This window comes from Ambystoma mexicanum, chromosome 5q (genome assembly GCF_040938575.1).
Source record: "Ambystoma mexicanum isolate Mex_15411 chromosome 5q, UKY_AmexF1_1, whole genome shotgun sequence".
Lineage (NCBI taxonomy): Eukaryota > Metazoa > Chordata > Amphibia > Caudata > Ambystomatidae > Ambystoma > Ambystoma mexicanum.
The window spans coordinates 874629065-874645460 of record NC_090933.1 but is presented as its reverse complement, the minus strand read 5'-3'; the positions used below and the strand labels follow the sequence as shown (position 1 = coordinate 874645460).

General features: G+C 45.9%; 1 protein-coding gene across 4 annotated transcripts in view; it reads right to left on the bottom strand.

Annotated features, from left to right (window-relative positions):
- Positions 1 to 16396, bottom strand: part of CDH17 (cadherin 17) — a 440636-nt gene that overhangs the window by 41759 nt on the left and 382481 nt on the right. For all 4 annotated transcript variants that reach the window (XM_069621361.1, XM_069621360.1, XM_069621359.1 and 1 more), the window contains exon 16: positions 7367 to 7483. In XM_069621361.1, coding sequence (XP_069477462.1) covers positions 7367 to 7483 — 117 coding nt within the window. The remainder of the gene's footprint in view (positions 1 to 7366; positions 7484 to 16396) is intronic.

Here is a 16396-nt window from a genome sequence, read left to right as displayed (position 1 = left end):
TATCACCGGATAGGGGAGGGGTTGGGTGTAAGCTGACATAGCACACCCAGGATTCCGCTGGGTTGGGTGTGGGACATGTCGAGAATGTGTGTGAGGGAGGGTGTCTGTTTGGAGGGTGCTGGAGGACAGGAGAAGCAGTTGGGCTGAGGGGAGCCTCCCCTCGAGTGAGAGATGGGCTGAGGCCGATGTGTGGTGGTCTCTGGGTTTGTAGCTTAGGGGGTGAGGGCCAGGTGCGTGGCGAGAGAGGTGAAGGGTGTGTTACCAAAAGTAGGCGCAAGGGTTGAGCTGGTGAAGGGGGCCAAGTTTTTTGGAGTACCAGAGAGCTCTTCTAGTCTGAGAATTGAATGTTCGGCAGTCGGATGCTTTGGGAGGGTGAAGGCCTTGTGCCTGGGGAATTGGAGAGGGAAGGTGGGGGACAGGGAGGGAATGGGCAGGGTTTGATGAGAAAGGTGCAGGGCGCCAGAGTACCCCTCTGGTCTGAGAGTTGGAGGGTCAACGCTGAGAGGATATGGGATGCTTTGGGTTTTCAGTGAAGGGCGCGAAGAGGGTTTGGAAGAGGGTCAGCAGTAGTATCTGGTGGGGGGTATGCAGTGGGCCACTCATGCTGGGTCAGGGTACTCCTCTCATCAGCGAGTTGGATGTTGTGCTGTGAGTTTTGATGATGGGTCAGTATGTGTGGGATTTGAATGGATGTCTCAGCGGTGACAAGGTTTTGCGGGCTGTGATGTGGATTCAGGAATGAGGGTGGAGGATGTAGGTCAGGTGTGGTGTAAATTGGAATGTCTGAGAGCTCTGTGTGTATGAGAGTGGGGTAGTGTTTGGTGAGATGAGGTGTGTATGTGAGGGATTCTAGGTGTGTGCGGTACTGGGTTTGGGAAAGAGGGTGCGAGGACGAAGTATGAAATCCTGAAGTGGTATGTTCTGGAAGGTTTGAGAGATCCATGTATATGTGAGTAGGTGTGTGTGTGATGAGAGGTGCTGTGTGTAGGCATGATTCTGGGTGAGAGTGGTAATGGGTTTGAAAACTAAGGTGCAAGGGTGGGTGGTGTAGGGCGGGTGTGGTGTATTCAGGATTTAATGATTCTGGGAGAGTCTGGTAATGGGTTTGAGAATGAGGGTGCAAGGGTGGGTGGTGTAGGGCGGTTGGGGTGTATTCTGGAGTGCTTGAGAGCTGCTCTTGTATGTGGGAGGGGGGTTTATGTGGAATGGTAGTATGTGCTTGAGTGAATCTGGGTGAGTGCGGTAGTTATGTACGGGAAGATGTGGGGGAAGGTAGGGATCTAGGTAGTATGTGTGTGTCTGGCTTGACAGTATGCTGATCGTCATGGTTGTGTAAGGGTGTGGCTAGAGCTGGGCAGGTTGAGGCACTGGGGTGGCTGTGATTGAGATACTACTGTAGATGGGAGGGCAGGTTTTGAGATGTCTGATCAGTGCGCAAAGACGCCCAGAATTGAGGCAACAGTGTCTAGTGTATCTGGAATGAGGGAAAGGGCTTTAAAATGGGGGCACAGCAGCAAATGCAGTAACACCAAGATTTGGGACACCTCGACCTAGAATGGGGACACAACAGTAAATCAGTAGCCCCTAAACTTGGGACACTTGTATAGAGGAAGAAGGGCCTAGAATGGGGGAACAACAGTAAATGAAGTAACACCCAGATTTGACATACCTGGACAGAAGGAGAAGAGCCTAGAATGGGGGCACAATAGTAAGTGCAGTAACACCTAGTTTTGACACACCTGAACAGAGGGAAAAAGCACCTGCAATGGGAGCGCAGCAGTAAATACATCAACACCTAGACCTGAGGTGCCCAGAACGATGGACAAAGCGCTTAAAACTGGGGAACAACCGCAAATACAGCAGCACCTAGATTTGGGACACCTGGATAGAGGGAGGAGGGCCTAAAATGGGGGCACAACAGTAAATGCAGTAACACCTAGAAATGATGGTTTACCAAAACAGTCTGATTAACACAATATGGCTACATGTGAGATGAGATTACTATACAAACTGTGGGCTGTATGCATCAGACTACAAGTTAAATAAAGAATACGACTGGTTGTTCAATTTAATGAGGAGCAGTAATGGCTGCACCCCCAGCCGAACCACACTTACTTGTCCTCAATTGTCCCCCTCTGGTCCAAATTCACTCAAGGCCAGATTGCCTGTGCACATGCTTTCTTAGTATAAAGAGTGCACACGTGCAGTTGGTATTCATTAATTTGAATGTGACTCGTGGGGCATTAATTTGAATGCGCACCACCAGTGTTCGTGGAAAGTGCGTTTTAAAATACAGAAGTGGCCTTGCAGCCCCTTCTGTAGCACACATGTGCATCTCCAGCAGTGAACATGGTACAAATATGCCATGTGGGCAGGGGACGTGCATTGGGTAAGGAGGCCCCTGATGTTATTGTCGCCATCACAACTTTAAACCGAGTGACGATGGCGCAGATTTGACACAAGTGGGTTGTGCACTGTTTTTCAGTATCATTAAACAATGTTCAACAACACTTTCCAGCTCATTGTATTATTCCTGATGCAAGATCATTCGGACATCTTGAGTTAGGAGAAAACACCTATCTAGAAACAAACGTTCAGGAATTGTGTTCTTCCGGCAGGACCAAGATTAGAATTGATTCCTCGATTTCCTGAAAAAGGACATATTAGATTCAGGGACATTGACAGCAGATTGGAATGACCAGTCCCTTTAGAGCTTGCCAGTAGAATGCCAAAGGCAATACTCTGACTGGTAACCAGCATTTCCCCTTGTCGAACATTGATGTTAAACGCGTGCCCCCGCCGCCCCCACCACCCAAGATCTTTTTTAATATTTTCGTACCCCACCACTGCTGATCGAAAGCAGTTGTATGGAGTACTGTAAAGTGGATCTTCTTCAGGTGTTTTTTCATGAGGGGTAGTCCAATAATTCCAGAGGAACTGTTGTGCTACAATTTCTAGGCTATTCACTTACGCCCAAGAAACGTACTTTAGGGCTCATTATGAGCTGGGCTGTATTCCGGTGGTAAATTTGCCATTACCGGCAGTAAATCTAAATTAATGTTACTGCCACTTGGTATGGCGGAATTACTGCCGTATTACAAGTGGCAGTGGTGGAGCTAATACCCATTTTATGACAGTTCCTTGTAATCTAAGGCGGGCACTTTTGGCAGAATTACCACCGCAGTAATTCTGCCGATTTTGGCGATTTTCAGCAGAAACTGGGAGGATTTACCTCGAGCATCATGCTGGAGGTAAATCCCCCACTCCAGGGCCATACTCGTAGTATGGCGCGGCGGGAAAGGTGACGGTAATTCAATTACCGACAATTTTTTCACACACCGCTTACTCGTAATGAGCTTTGTTCCCTTAATCCAAATAAGCAGGGTCATATTTGCCAGGTTACCCTCATACCTACTAATCTCTGATGCTTGGAGCCAGGTCCATTTTATAAATATGTATTTTGTATTTGTGTAGCATTATTTAGTTTCTATAGAGCACAGATCTGGCAGAGAGGCAGCAGAGCATTGTATATGTGTAAGAGTGAGTGATCATTACCTGTATTTCTCTGAGGGAGTTGGGAGGAGCTATGATCCTGGGGCACTGCATTCCCAAGCTAGCATAGGAACTGTCTGAACAACAACCTTTTCAATTCTTCCCTGTATTGGTGCCTGGCTGATGTCTGGTGGGATGCCATTCCACAGGGCAGGTGTGTGACAAGAGAACACCTGCTTGCAGGTCCTTTTTTCCTATTTACCCTTGCCTCCAGGGTCACAGTCGTGCAGCTTCTGGCTTTGCACCCCATCTGCTTCCCCCCAGAAATGACCTGCTGTTTTGCAAGGTGGGGTGCTGCTTGCGTTGGTACTGGCTTGAATGTGGCACAGGTGGTTTTGGACATTATTTTGGGTTGTATTGGCAACCAGTGTAGTTCCCTGAATGTAATAGAAATTGTAATTGTTTATTTATAAACGCACTTAATACCTAGAGGTTTCTAAGCACGGAGCCGGGAATTGAACCTGTTTTGCTCCACGTTGTCTTGCTTCCATGGTGAGTGCTTGGCCCCTGAGCTATCCACCCGAGTGTGGGAAGATATCATCAAACCTCCTAATGTCCTTGATCAATCATGCTGCGTGCGGTGTAGTACCGCTTTGGGGTGATGCTGAGAGACCTTCCAGGAGTGTGTTCCGACCCAGTAGGTGTGAGATTATTAATGATTGGATAGCATTCCTAATTAACGGTGCCAGAAGTAGGCTACTACTTTCTGAATTGATGCTAGTTGATGCCAGGCTTGTTTTTTTGGAAATGTGATTTTTAAGTGACAGGTTCATTTGATGGTGAAACCCACTGATATGACATTGGAGACTAGATTCAGCATTCACACCTGGGAAAGGGCACTCAGCCAATCAGGTGACTGGAAGAGGGGCCGGGAATACATTCTATACCGCCCGCTCTTTCCGGCCGTCCGAGGCCCTTCCCCGGGTGGTGGCATCTTTTTTTTAATGTGGGGAGGCAACAGGAAGTTCCTCCTCACCTCACCATTCTCCCCTCCACCCGCCCAAGACAAAACATACCCTTTCCCCACCCCCTCCGACCCTCCCCACTTAACTGCTGGACCAGAGCTTTGTGCACTGATTCGGACGCTTCTCCTGCACGTGGTCACTGCCAGAGTAATGGAAATGGGACTTTCAAGTTGAGCTTTCATGAGCATAACACTGCAGTGCCCTTTATGAGCAACCTTTGCCACCACCTGCGTGAGTCGCTGTATGATGACAATGCATGTATCTTTTTGTGAAAAGAGACTCCTTTTTTGAGATGATAACCTCATATTTTACATACAGTGAGTGTGTTTGTGATTACCTAAGGTGGCAGAGTGCAATGACACCTCTCCCTGTATCCCTCCTAATTCTGGGGATAATCTGTTCTATAATCTCTGCGAGGCATATGGTGTTGGGTCCCTGCAGTCCACCATGAACCGTATGTATGTCTCACTCCTATAAACCTCATTGTGTTTCAATGCTGTAGCTTCATGACGGTGAGAAACAAGTCCATGAAATTGGGCAAACCAGTTATTGTAATTGTAATTGTTTATTTGTACAGCACTTATACACAAGTGAATTGCTTCAAAGCGCTTCAAGGTGGGAAGGGAGTAAGGAAATACAGTAGTCATTCTTAGGCCTTGAATTTTATGAATGATCTAACAAAAAAGTTATTAGTGTACTAGGCCTGACGGCATTTCTCCTTGTGCAAGTGCATAAAGTGTAACACGCGCAACCAGGTAAGGGAGGGGAGACAAAGGGGGAAAAGACAGAACTTACTAGTCCTAGTAAATTCAGGTCATGCAAGTGTTCAGATGGTGGTGCATGGGAAGGGGGAGCGGGAACAAGTGCGACCAGTCCAGCAGGGACCTGGGTTAAGTGCAGAGCGGCTCCCTCTCTAATAGAACGTATGCTGAAAGTGCAGTAGAGGTTACCCCTCTCATGGAACGAATGCTGAAAGTACAGTAGTGCTGAGCATAGTGTAGAGGCCCGGGTGCAAGTCCAAAGACTGACAGGGAAGTCTGGGACCTGTGAGGTTCTGGAGGTGAGCCAGGAGACCAGTCAGGAAAGCTGAAAATAGGGGTGAGATGGAGGAGTGAAGCTGGAGAGAAAGAGAGAGGAGGTTAGCAAGGGAGAGGGAGCGAGAAGGAGGAAGAGAAGAGGAAGGTCTTGAGGAGAAAACTTAAGGAGCTCCGGCTCTGCTTGGAAAAACAGCTCACACGCAAAGAGTTGGAGGAGGCCGAGCGGAGGGTTCTAGAAGGAGAGTGTTTAGGAAGAGATTGTTGTAGATTGTGGGTGCCCCGGCCCCAGAAAGCATTGTAGACTATGCAGAGGGTTTTGAACTTGACCCTAGCAGCCACGGGAGCCAGAGGAGGGATTTCAGTGCTAGAGAGATGTGGTCCCTGGGCTTGAGGCCAAGGATAAGTCTTGCGGTCTGTTCTGGCAGAGTTGTTGCAGACAGAGAGTAGAAGTAGGAAGAGTGAGAAAAAGGCTGTCGCAATAGACCACCCTAGAGAGAACCAGGGCTCTCGAGGTCGTGAGCCTCTGGGGGAAGGAGAGAAAAGGTTGAATACCTATGAGGAGGTGCAGTTGGTAGTGGGACTTTTTAGAGATGTCAAAGATGTCAGAAGTTAAGGAGAGAGTGGAGTCCAAAATGACCACCAGATTTTTAGCCTCATTAGCAGGTTAGGGCGCAGGGCCAAGGGAGGCCGGCCAGTGGGAAAGCAGGAGCAATGGTTCCAATGAGGACAATCTCTTTCTTATTGGCATTGAGGCATAGATCGTTGGCAGCACACCAAGATCAAATTGCAAACAGACAATCAGTAATGAGTGAGGAGGAGGAATAGGCTGTGGGTAGCCTGAAGGAGAGCTGCGACAGGGTGTTGCTAGGTCTGGAAAAGATCTGGGGCTGCACTAATGTCAGGCCTGTCGAAACTCGGGGTTAGCTAGTCTTTGGGTTGTAGCTCTTGAGCTTCTATCCGGGGCTACAACCAAAAGACCCGGGGCTGTAGCCCCTCAGGGCCATCTAGACATTGAAGAACCACAGTGATAGGTTAGTTCCTTGGGGGACGTCAAACATAGAGAGAGTGATAGAGGGGAGAAAAGACCCAAGTTCCCCCTGGGAAGGACAGTCAGAGAGAAAGCAGACAAGCCACGCCAGGGCCAGATCGGTGATGCCCAGGGTAACACTGAGATGGGAGATCAGGATTTTGTGGTTAACTGTGTCGAAGGCAGAAAAGAGATCGAGAATAATGAGGAAAGAAGGAGAGTTAGAATCAAGATTTGAGAGCAGGTTTTCATGGGTATTCAGAAGAGCAGTTTCCGTGCATCTGGATGCTCTAAAGCCAGACTGATGGTCATGGAGACAACCAACAGATTCAGTGTGGATTGTAAAATGAAAGATAGCTAATTTCTCCAGGAGTTTGCCCAGGAAAGGAGTGCTAGAAATCGGCCGATTGTTTGCTGGGATAGAGGGGTCAGCTGAGGGTTTTTTGAGCATAGGGTGCAAAAGAGAGCACTTGAGAGATGTGGGGAAAACTCCAGTGGCGAAAGAGAGGTTGCAGAGGTCGGGCAAGGCTGGAGCAAGAGAATCAATGTTGTCCTTGATGGTTTTAAGAGGGCAATGGTCAACCTGTTTGGAGGAGGCTTTCATGGACCGGACTTGTCTAGAGACCTCCTCAGGTGAGACAGTGATAGAGGGGGGGAGAGAAGAAGGGGGGTGGCCGAGGAGGGGCCCAAGAGATGTGGGTACAAGCAAGGGTGCAGGAGAGTTATGGCATTTTTTCCTCACAAACAAGGACAAGAAACAAGTACATCCGGATACCTATATGTACCTGGCACATACACCTCTCCTTCCATAGGTGGACTCCCTCTGTCTTTAATTTTCATTGCGACAGAGTGCATTTTCATTTCAAAATCAGTGTGCTTCATTTTAAGGCGGGCATGAGTCCCTGTAAAAGTTATAAAAAATAAATTGCATTAAACATGTATATTTTCCAAACTTTAATCATGACTTCTACAATACCCCATGCACAATAGCCACTATACCCGATAAAGCAATATCGATACGCTTAATGATACTTTTAAAAAAGACCAGCATTTCTCTTTAAAGGGTAAGTTCTCTCAAAAATGGTATGCTTTAAAAATGTTGGCCATAATAAAAAAAGATATATTACCACTGTTTAAAAAAAAGTTTCTATGGAAAATAACCTTTTAAAAGGCCCTTCAAGCCTTGATTCTCAAGCACTTGAAGGCAGCCATTTTCTAAGCCAAAGCAGTTTTGTGTGTGTCAGTTAACACTGTGCTCTAGTGGCAACAATCAAGCAAAGGCCCCGTACTGGGAGCTTTTACTTATTGCTGCCGCAGAGTAGAGCAGTTTTCAACATGCAGACAGCATAAGACTGAACCAGGACAGCCGACCCAGCCCTTTAAGATGAGGTAGCAGTACTTTGAGATGAATGGGGATGCAGAAGATACTCAAACATCAATAATCAAAACGACTCAGGAACTTGGCAAAGTTGACTGTTTTAATGTCAATTATCTAAAACAGGGAGTACAACGGACGTCTCACAGCATGATCACAACGAAGTTCATTAAAAATATCACTCTTATAGCAAAAACTCATCATTGCTGACGTTAACCTACGTATTTGCTAACGTCATCCTACGTGGCAAACTACAAAAACCAATTGGCAAATGTGATAGGCTTAGAGGGAAAAGTACTAGTCTAAGATAGTGATAGGGTATCTAACATCAGGTGGGGCAACTAAGCCCTCCCTTCAAACAGGTCACTATGAACGTCACTAAATACACAACGTCCCATTGGTTCCACAAACTATAGGGTCCTTAATTACGTGGCCCCCTATAATTGTTTGGCACTCTTACTCCCATCAGTACTTTTCCACCTACATTAGCAGCATGCAGGCTGGATTTCCAGGTTCTGGTGGGCTGGTCACAACCATAGCTTCCCAATAATTAGCATATCATCTATCGTCACCCCAGTGGTCTGTATGTCAATTAAGGCTTTGAACTTGGCCTTGGAAATGTTCTTGCTCTGGAGAATACAGGGCAGTAGAGGCACGCTCTGCCTCCTTGCGTAGGTACGGTTCATCATGATTGTCCTTTTTCATCCATCCACATGACTGTAGACCAAAAAATCGAGCTTTGGTGTATTTAAAATACTATTATTTAATGAGCCTCTGGGGTCTTCCTTGTTTTCGTTCATGTCTTCTGAATAGGAGTTTCATTCTTTCACATGATTGTAACTAATGTCTGCTCATCCCAGTCCGATACTTCCATGGCTTCTTGGGGCTGGCCCAGCCCCGTCCTTCTGAGATTCACTTCTGTAATTCAATTGCTTTTTAACTGCGACACACTGGAAAAGAGGCCTTGCTTTCCTGGTCCAGCTCTGCTATAACACATAGTAGAATCGTCCATAGTTCACTCACTCCTATATATATATATATATATATATATATATATATATATATATATATATATATATATATATATATATATATATATATACGTTGGCGCATGCCGCAATCTATTCACCACATAGCTAGCCTCAAGAATACTTTGTCTGCTTGCGTTTCTTTGCATCTGTACACATGTAAAATAACTTGATTTCTTCATCGTTTCTGTAGCATAAGCATCTTCATCTCGAGCCTGAGATGTCACTTATCTTTGATACCTTCTTAATGCTTTATAGAATATCTATATTCTCTTGTCTCTGCATCTCTTCTAAGTGTGTCAAAATAATTTTGCATGACGTCACAAACCTGCTCTTTCGTTCATTTGTCCTGTTTTTTCTGGAATTTATTTCAAACAGCCATCATACTGTCATGTATGCAGGTATAGCTTTCTCAATGGGAACCTTGCTTCCACGATTCTCCTTGGTATCAGTATTTTCACTGGCACTGCACATGTTTCACACTCTGGTTCCCAACATATAGCCAATATGGGCGAGATACTTGAGGTAGGGGTACTTGGCTCCTTCTCTACAAGACTTTGGGTCGGGAAGCCTTGTGCTTTAGATCAGGAATATGCCCTCACAGCACTTGCAGAGCTGGGTCTAATAGACGGGATCTGAGCTCCGTTAGAGAAATGTTTGTGTCTTTCAGTGGGGTCATGTTGGGCATGCATGGCTGAGTGCGAGAGTGGTGTGTCTCACTGCAAGGGCCGGGAGCTGAGCTCACAGAGCCAAATCTGAAGAGGCTCCTCTGTGCCTCTCTCAGACCTGTGCCTCACTGTAAACTGCATGTTCAGTGCAGCTTGTGCCATCTCCCGATATGACAGAGACTGCCACGCACCAAAGCCCTATAAAGGTGACGTATGTGGACACATCCTGGCACCGGAGGAATATGTGCGCTGGACTCGGCAAGCGACCGCTTCAGTTGGACTGCCGGCCCCCGCTTGCTTTCCTGGGCTCCAGACTCCAGGGCTCACTTAACATGAACCTCAACTCGCTGGTGCTATGGCGCTGCCACGGGGGGCTGGCATCCGTTTGCTTTGTGGTGCCTGGGAAGTCCACGTGTGCCAGTCCGATGAAGGGCGCTTTCTTCACTGGGTGGTGCTGGATGCAGATAGCACATGCTGGCAGCGGCTGCCCCCTGACAGGCCCGCTTGCGCTGTACTCCAGACCCTGATCAGGCTCCCGGATGGACCCTGCATATTTTTCTTAAGAAGTGAGCTGCTGACCTGCGACCTGTACATGGGTCATCTGACAGTTTCATGCCAAGTACATGGAGAGGCATCTGAGAAAAAGTCCTGTGGAAGGGTGCACCTATCGGTGTGTAGTGCATTCAGATTGAACAATATGACAAAATCCATTGATGAAAACCTGGGGCATTGATCATGTACCTGGTAGACATATACAAATATACATTGTACAGTACCAAGGGAATGCAAGAATTGCAGCATTGGGTGGGAGAGAGGCTACCTGATAGTGTACAGATATCAGAACTAGGAGTGCTGGCAGTGCAGTTTGTTGAGCACAGGGATATTGACTGTGCGCTGGTGAGGACAGTGGGTGTCTGCATGGGAGATATCTGGCAGAGGTACTGACATGTGAGACTGGAACTGGCATCCGACTGTGCAGTGCGGAGTGCAGAGTAGAGAATCTCACCATGTACATCACAGTACTGTATACAGTAAGAATTCAGTGGCACTTAACCACATACAGCACTTAGAGGCGAGGTAAAGGCAGTGTACTGTGCAGGGCATATACCATCATGAAAGCTAGGCAAAAGCAATATCTACTGCTCTGCTCTCCAGCAGCAATAAGTAAAAGCTCCCAGTAGGGGGCTTTTGCTTGATTGTTGCTGCGAGAACACAGCATTAACTAACACACATGAAACTGCTATAGCTTAGAAAATGTCTGCCTCCAAGCGCTTGAAAATCAAGGCTTGAAGGGCCATTTTAAAAAATATTTTCCATAGAAACTTTTTTTAAAACAGTGCCAATATCTCTTTTTTATTATGGCCAACATTTTTAAAGCATAACATTTTTGAGTGAACTTTCTCTTACTTAATTTGGGCACATGCTAAACTCAGTCCAGGCATATAGCATGTTATTTTATGTGTTATATGACCCCTAACTGTCATTGGTATTTCCTCGAAAGCTGTGGGTAGTCCAGGAATTCAGTGGACTACAGTTTGGCCATTACATGATAACGGATTGCAGGAAAATAACAACTGCTTTGGCAGAGAAAACTTGTGCTGTAACATACATTAACCATGTGTATAGTGCAGATAAGGAAAGCAACCAACCTGCTATGTGCTATTATATTTATATTTTTACATTTTGATGGTTCACTGTGTTAGGGGAATTAGTGTACGCTAAGTCTCGAATACTAGAATTATAAATTTTCAAAGCCATGGCATGAAGTATGCATTTCTTAAATTTCCATAGTTACAAAGCATAAAATGAAGTATTCTAATAAAGCAAGCAAAACAGACAATGTGGGGGTCATTTTACAGTGAGTGTAGAGGAAAATGAAAGAGTACAATTGCTTTCAGGCTGTCATTTTCCGCTCCAGGACATGTTCATACCATTCTGAGGGGTCAGAGGGCAGCAACATGGAGATAGAATCTCTGCTTTGCTTTTCTCCTCTATCTCAGGAGAACACTATAGGCCTAATTCATAGAAGTGTTTTATAATGGCAAAACCCCATTGAAAAGTGCTCTGTGAATCAGGACCTATGTTTGTAAAAATGATGGATTCCAATGGAATACACGTCACATTAGCACCTGCTTATGAGCAGACGGATTCCATTGGAATCCAATATGAAGCACTGGCTGCAAAGCGCATTTGCAGGCAGTGTTTCATATCTCACAAGTGGAGAGTAGAACTGAACAGTAAAGCGATTTTGTCTCGTTTTGCTCTTTAGTTTTACTCACCATTTTGAGAGTGACGAAAACTGCGTGCTGGGGAACCCACAGCATGTAAGTGCAAATGTAGGCTATCCCCTGCATGCAGATTTCGATTTTTACACAATGATCCCCTGGGTTTCAACCAGGATAGAATCCTTGCTGGTAGTGACGATGAGGATGAGGGAATACCATTATCAAGAAGGGAAAGGAGAAGAATCAAGAAAAAAATTGATAGATCAGCCGTAAAGATCCTGGTCACAAAAGGAAGCCTCGGTACGGCAAGTGATGTGGTAAGCATACATACACATCAGGCTGGCACGAAAAGAGCGAGAAATTAAGGAATGTCCAATAAATGTTGCCAGTTTTCAGTCTATCTGTATGGCCATAGACATGAGATTAAGCCCCTTATCAGCTATGGTGTCCTGGGGGGGATCCCCGTTGAGATAAGTTCCCTTTCTTCACACAAGACCACCCAATCACAGGTAATAGATTTATGGGGGTCAAAGTTGCCTCTCCTGTAATTCTAGCAAATTGGCAAGACTGGACAAAGTGCACTGTTTCTTTCATTTTTACATCCACCTGGGGCCTGTAAAAAGGATCTAACAAGTTCTTAATAATCCCATTTACCTCTTAACCCTCTACCGCCTGGGTCGTAATGAGGCTCATTGTCTGTGACCAGGTCAGGGCTTTCGCCTTACAACTGCTCCATATTTGGGAATAGGCCAGTATCTCAGTCTGCACCTGTTACCCTTGTTCGAGTGCACCTGTATACTTTAACAGACCTGCCAGAGTGGGACAGCCCCCCTGTTCCTGGGAAAGGTCAACCTGATCTGAGGACAACTGACTCAGTTTTGGTAGACCCCTCATGTGAAACCACCCTGCCCACCATCTAAGGTTCCTTTTCTATGCCAGTAGGCAACCCGGAGATAACTGAGTCCCGTGCTACATCCAAAGTCACCCGAGTGGTCACCGAGCCCTCTCCCAAGGGATTAGGCGCATTGGGGGACTTCAGACCTGCACTGGGAGTTACCAATGTACCCAGTCTCTTCCACTCTCCGGCTGAGAATGCCTCAGAGCTTAGGGTCTCAAGTGCTTTCTCTGTTGCTGCCCTTAGAGCTCATGATCTAGGAACTGCCTTGACTATTTTTGGGTCAGGGAGGTCATACCCCAACAGACCCCATACTGAAATGGAGTCTTTAACTTCAACATGGTGCAGGGAGGTTTTACCCCTGTAACTAAGCTCTACCATCGCCGTGGAATAATAGCTAAGACAATCATAACCCCCCACCAGCTGATTTCATCCTGTGATGTACTGCCCTTTCTTCACACCCATAGTCACCTGCCAGTGTTGACACTAGCAGCATTGTCACGCAAAGCAGGAGATTGTTCCCCATTTAGGTAGACATGCTCCAAAAATATCTGAGTATTGCCAGGAGTTGGGGGCTCCTCTAGGGACATTTTATCATTCCCACGCAAACTGATTAGGGACCCTTATGCCACTCTCGTGCCTTGTGGCATTTCATCTGCTAGGATGCCCATACTGACTATGGCCTCCTTCATGAGGCCAGGAAGCACAGCAACCTGGTTCTCTCTTTCTATGTCTCAAATCCCCACACAGAAAACATCTTTTGGTGTTGAGGGTGAAGGTGCCTCAGTGCTAGAGAAGCCCTCACTCTTCTTTTCTGTGGAGGTTGAGCCGCCAGGTGTTTGTGTTCTACTTTCATGTTTTAGGGGCCTTTCTTGAAAGAAGGGCCAGGGCTTCTTTCCTTATCCTTGTACTTACGATTATCAGATGCCTCATCTGGTTTGGAGGTATTCCCCTGAGTCTTTTTTCTGGACTTGAGTGCTCACTTACCTGTTGGTAGCCTTTGCAATCTCCCTAGGGTCGGTGAACTTCTTATCCACTACATGCTGGTGTAACTCCATCTCAAAATGTTTATGGATAATCTCACATGCAACCAAACTATACATTCCCTCAAAAGTGTCCACTTTATTAACTGTGACCAGCCACTCTGATACTTAAAGGATTGATGTGCAAATGCCTCAAACGTTTGTCTCCCCTTTTTGCGATCTCTCTAAAGCACATGAGGTACTGTTCTGGGGTTTGTCAGAACTTCCTGAGGACAATGGATTTAATATTTTCATAAATGGGCCTCTTCTCAGGAGTCAACTGAATAAGTACACCAGTTCCAGTCTTTCGGCAGGCAGCTTCTAAGGGCTGGTGCTGCAGATCCGGAGACTGGTGCAGCAGGGCACATGCATTTTGTACCCTACAGCCAATTTCTCAGGTACAGGAGGAATATCTCAGACACAGAAGAGTTCAAACGACAATCTAAAACCCTAGAAGCAAAATTTACTGAAAGAGGATATAAACAAAGCACCATCAGCGGACTAGCAACCAAAGTGGAGACCATACAAAGAGAAAGCTTATTTGAAATCAAACATAAAAAAACTGAAGGACAGTTAGTCTATGTAACAACGTATTCCCTACAAAGCAAGAAAATTAAAAGCATTGTTAAGAAGAACTGGCCCATGCTTCAATTAGACCCTCAGTTACAACATCTTTTTCCAGAAAACCCAATCTTTGCCTACAGAAACAGCAAGTCCCTACGTAACAGCCTGATAAAAGCTGAGATGACAGATGTTCCATAAACAGCATTGAGGGACTCAGCCATGCCATAATTGTCAAGATTGCAGCAATGTGATTACTGGCACACATATTTCTCATCCACGTTCAGGGAAAAGCATTGAACTGCAGCACTCATGTACATGTGATGCTACCAATGTAGTATATGCTTTAAAATGTCCATGTGGACTTTATTATGTAGGCATTACTCCCCGTAAAGTCAAAACCAGATGGACCGAACACAAATCCAACATTAGAACTCAGAACACAAAATCACCTGTGGCAACACACTTCAAAGAACAGAAACACACCATTGCACAACTGAAGTGTGTGATTTTAGAACAAGTTAAAGTAGCCTCCAGAGGCTGTAACTTATGGAAAAGATTGCTACAACGAGAGATTTTTTGGGTTGATAGGCTGGACACGTTGTACCCAAGAGGAATGAATTGTGACTTTGATTTAATGTGTTTTGTCTAATCTAACCTGATTATATTACCCAATGCTTCTGAACAAACAGATTGTGAGTGGAACCTCCAACAGGTGGCTTACACCATCCATAAGACTGATTATCCATTTCAATACATGATTTGCTTTCTGTAACATACTGCATCCCACAAACATCTATCTGAATCCCAGATATCCGTTTGAATACATGATATGCTTCCTGTAACATACTGCCACCCCACAGATATTGTTTCCACTATTGAAGAATAGAATACACATTTAGAGTATCCCCATCCACACCCTCGGGTGCAAATTGGAACGGAGTAATGTTTGAAAGATGCAATCTGTGAATTTACATGCTACGACCCGTGTGCCCCGGAGGAACAAAGGGATAGTTCCCAGCGTTCCAACCGCACTGCACTTAGGGTCGTATATTTACTTTGTTTACCATTACTGTACTCACCAAGAATGACAGTAGGATCGATTCATGTATTTGATATCCTAAAGCGACCCCCATTAATTATCAGATATACTCATTAAAGTGCAGGATGTGTTACACACAATACTGCTCGAGAACTAAAATATACAGTTTCCATGACTACATAAGACTCGTTCTATGTGCCCACACCAAGATGGCGGGCGCTATATTAAGATACAGGTATGCGCACGGTCGCCATAGTTACGAGAATACATTCTCGATGGCGGCCGCTACAGACTCTCGGTGAGACGAGCAGAACGCAACGAGTAAGGTAAATGAAATTGTGACAATATAACATTGCAACTTTTCTTACACTAATAGATACTCATTCCGCCTACCTACAAACACATAGAAATGTTCATATGCGACAAATGTTAAAAGAGAAGTTAAGAGATCGATAAACCCGTGAGCACATAGAAGTTTACGTGTCCCGGCGTAAAGCACACTCGAAAATAGGGCTTGATGCGGATATCGGCATGAGCACGCATATAAGGCATTATGTGACAGTGTACTGATATTGGTTTTACATTTACAGAATCTGGTAACATTTTCTGTGGGCGATCGACCAGATACCCTCCAGTAGAATACTCTCCTTGGAGAAATCACACTGTCACATGCCGTGGGAGCTGGCGGATATGGCCCCGTTGGCGTTTGGGCCACCATTAAATCAGGCCGCCACGCTCCCATGCACCGTACAGTGACGGTCTAGGCATCCTAGGCAATACCGTCGGAAGCCTTTTTCCTTGCACGCAACCCGGAAGCCTACGCATTGCAACCTTCGCGTCTAGGCTTCGGGTTGATACACTGTTTTCCCTTCTGTTCCGGCCTCACGGCTGGTTTACTCCTCTGTACTCACCTTTCGTTTTAGCAGCGCTCGCTTCCACGCTAGCCCTGATGTTCTCCCCTAGTCGCTCCCGCTTCTCCTCTCTCTCCTGACTCGTATC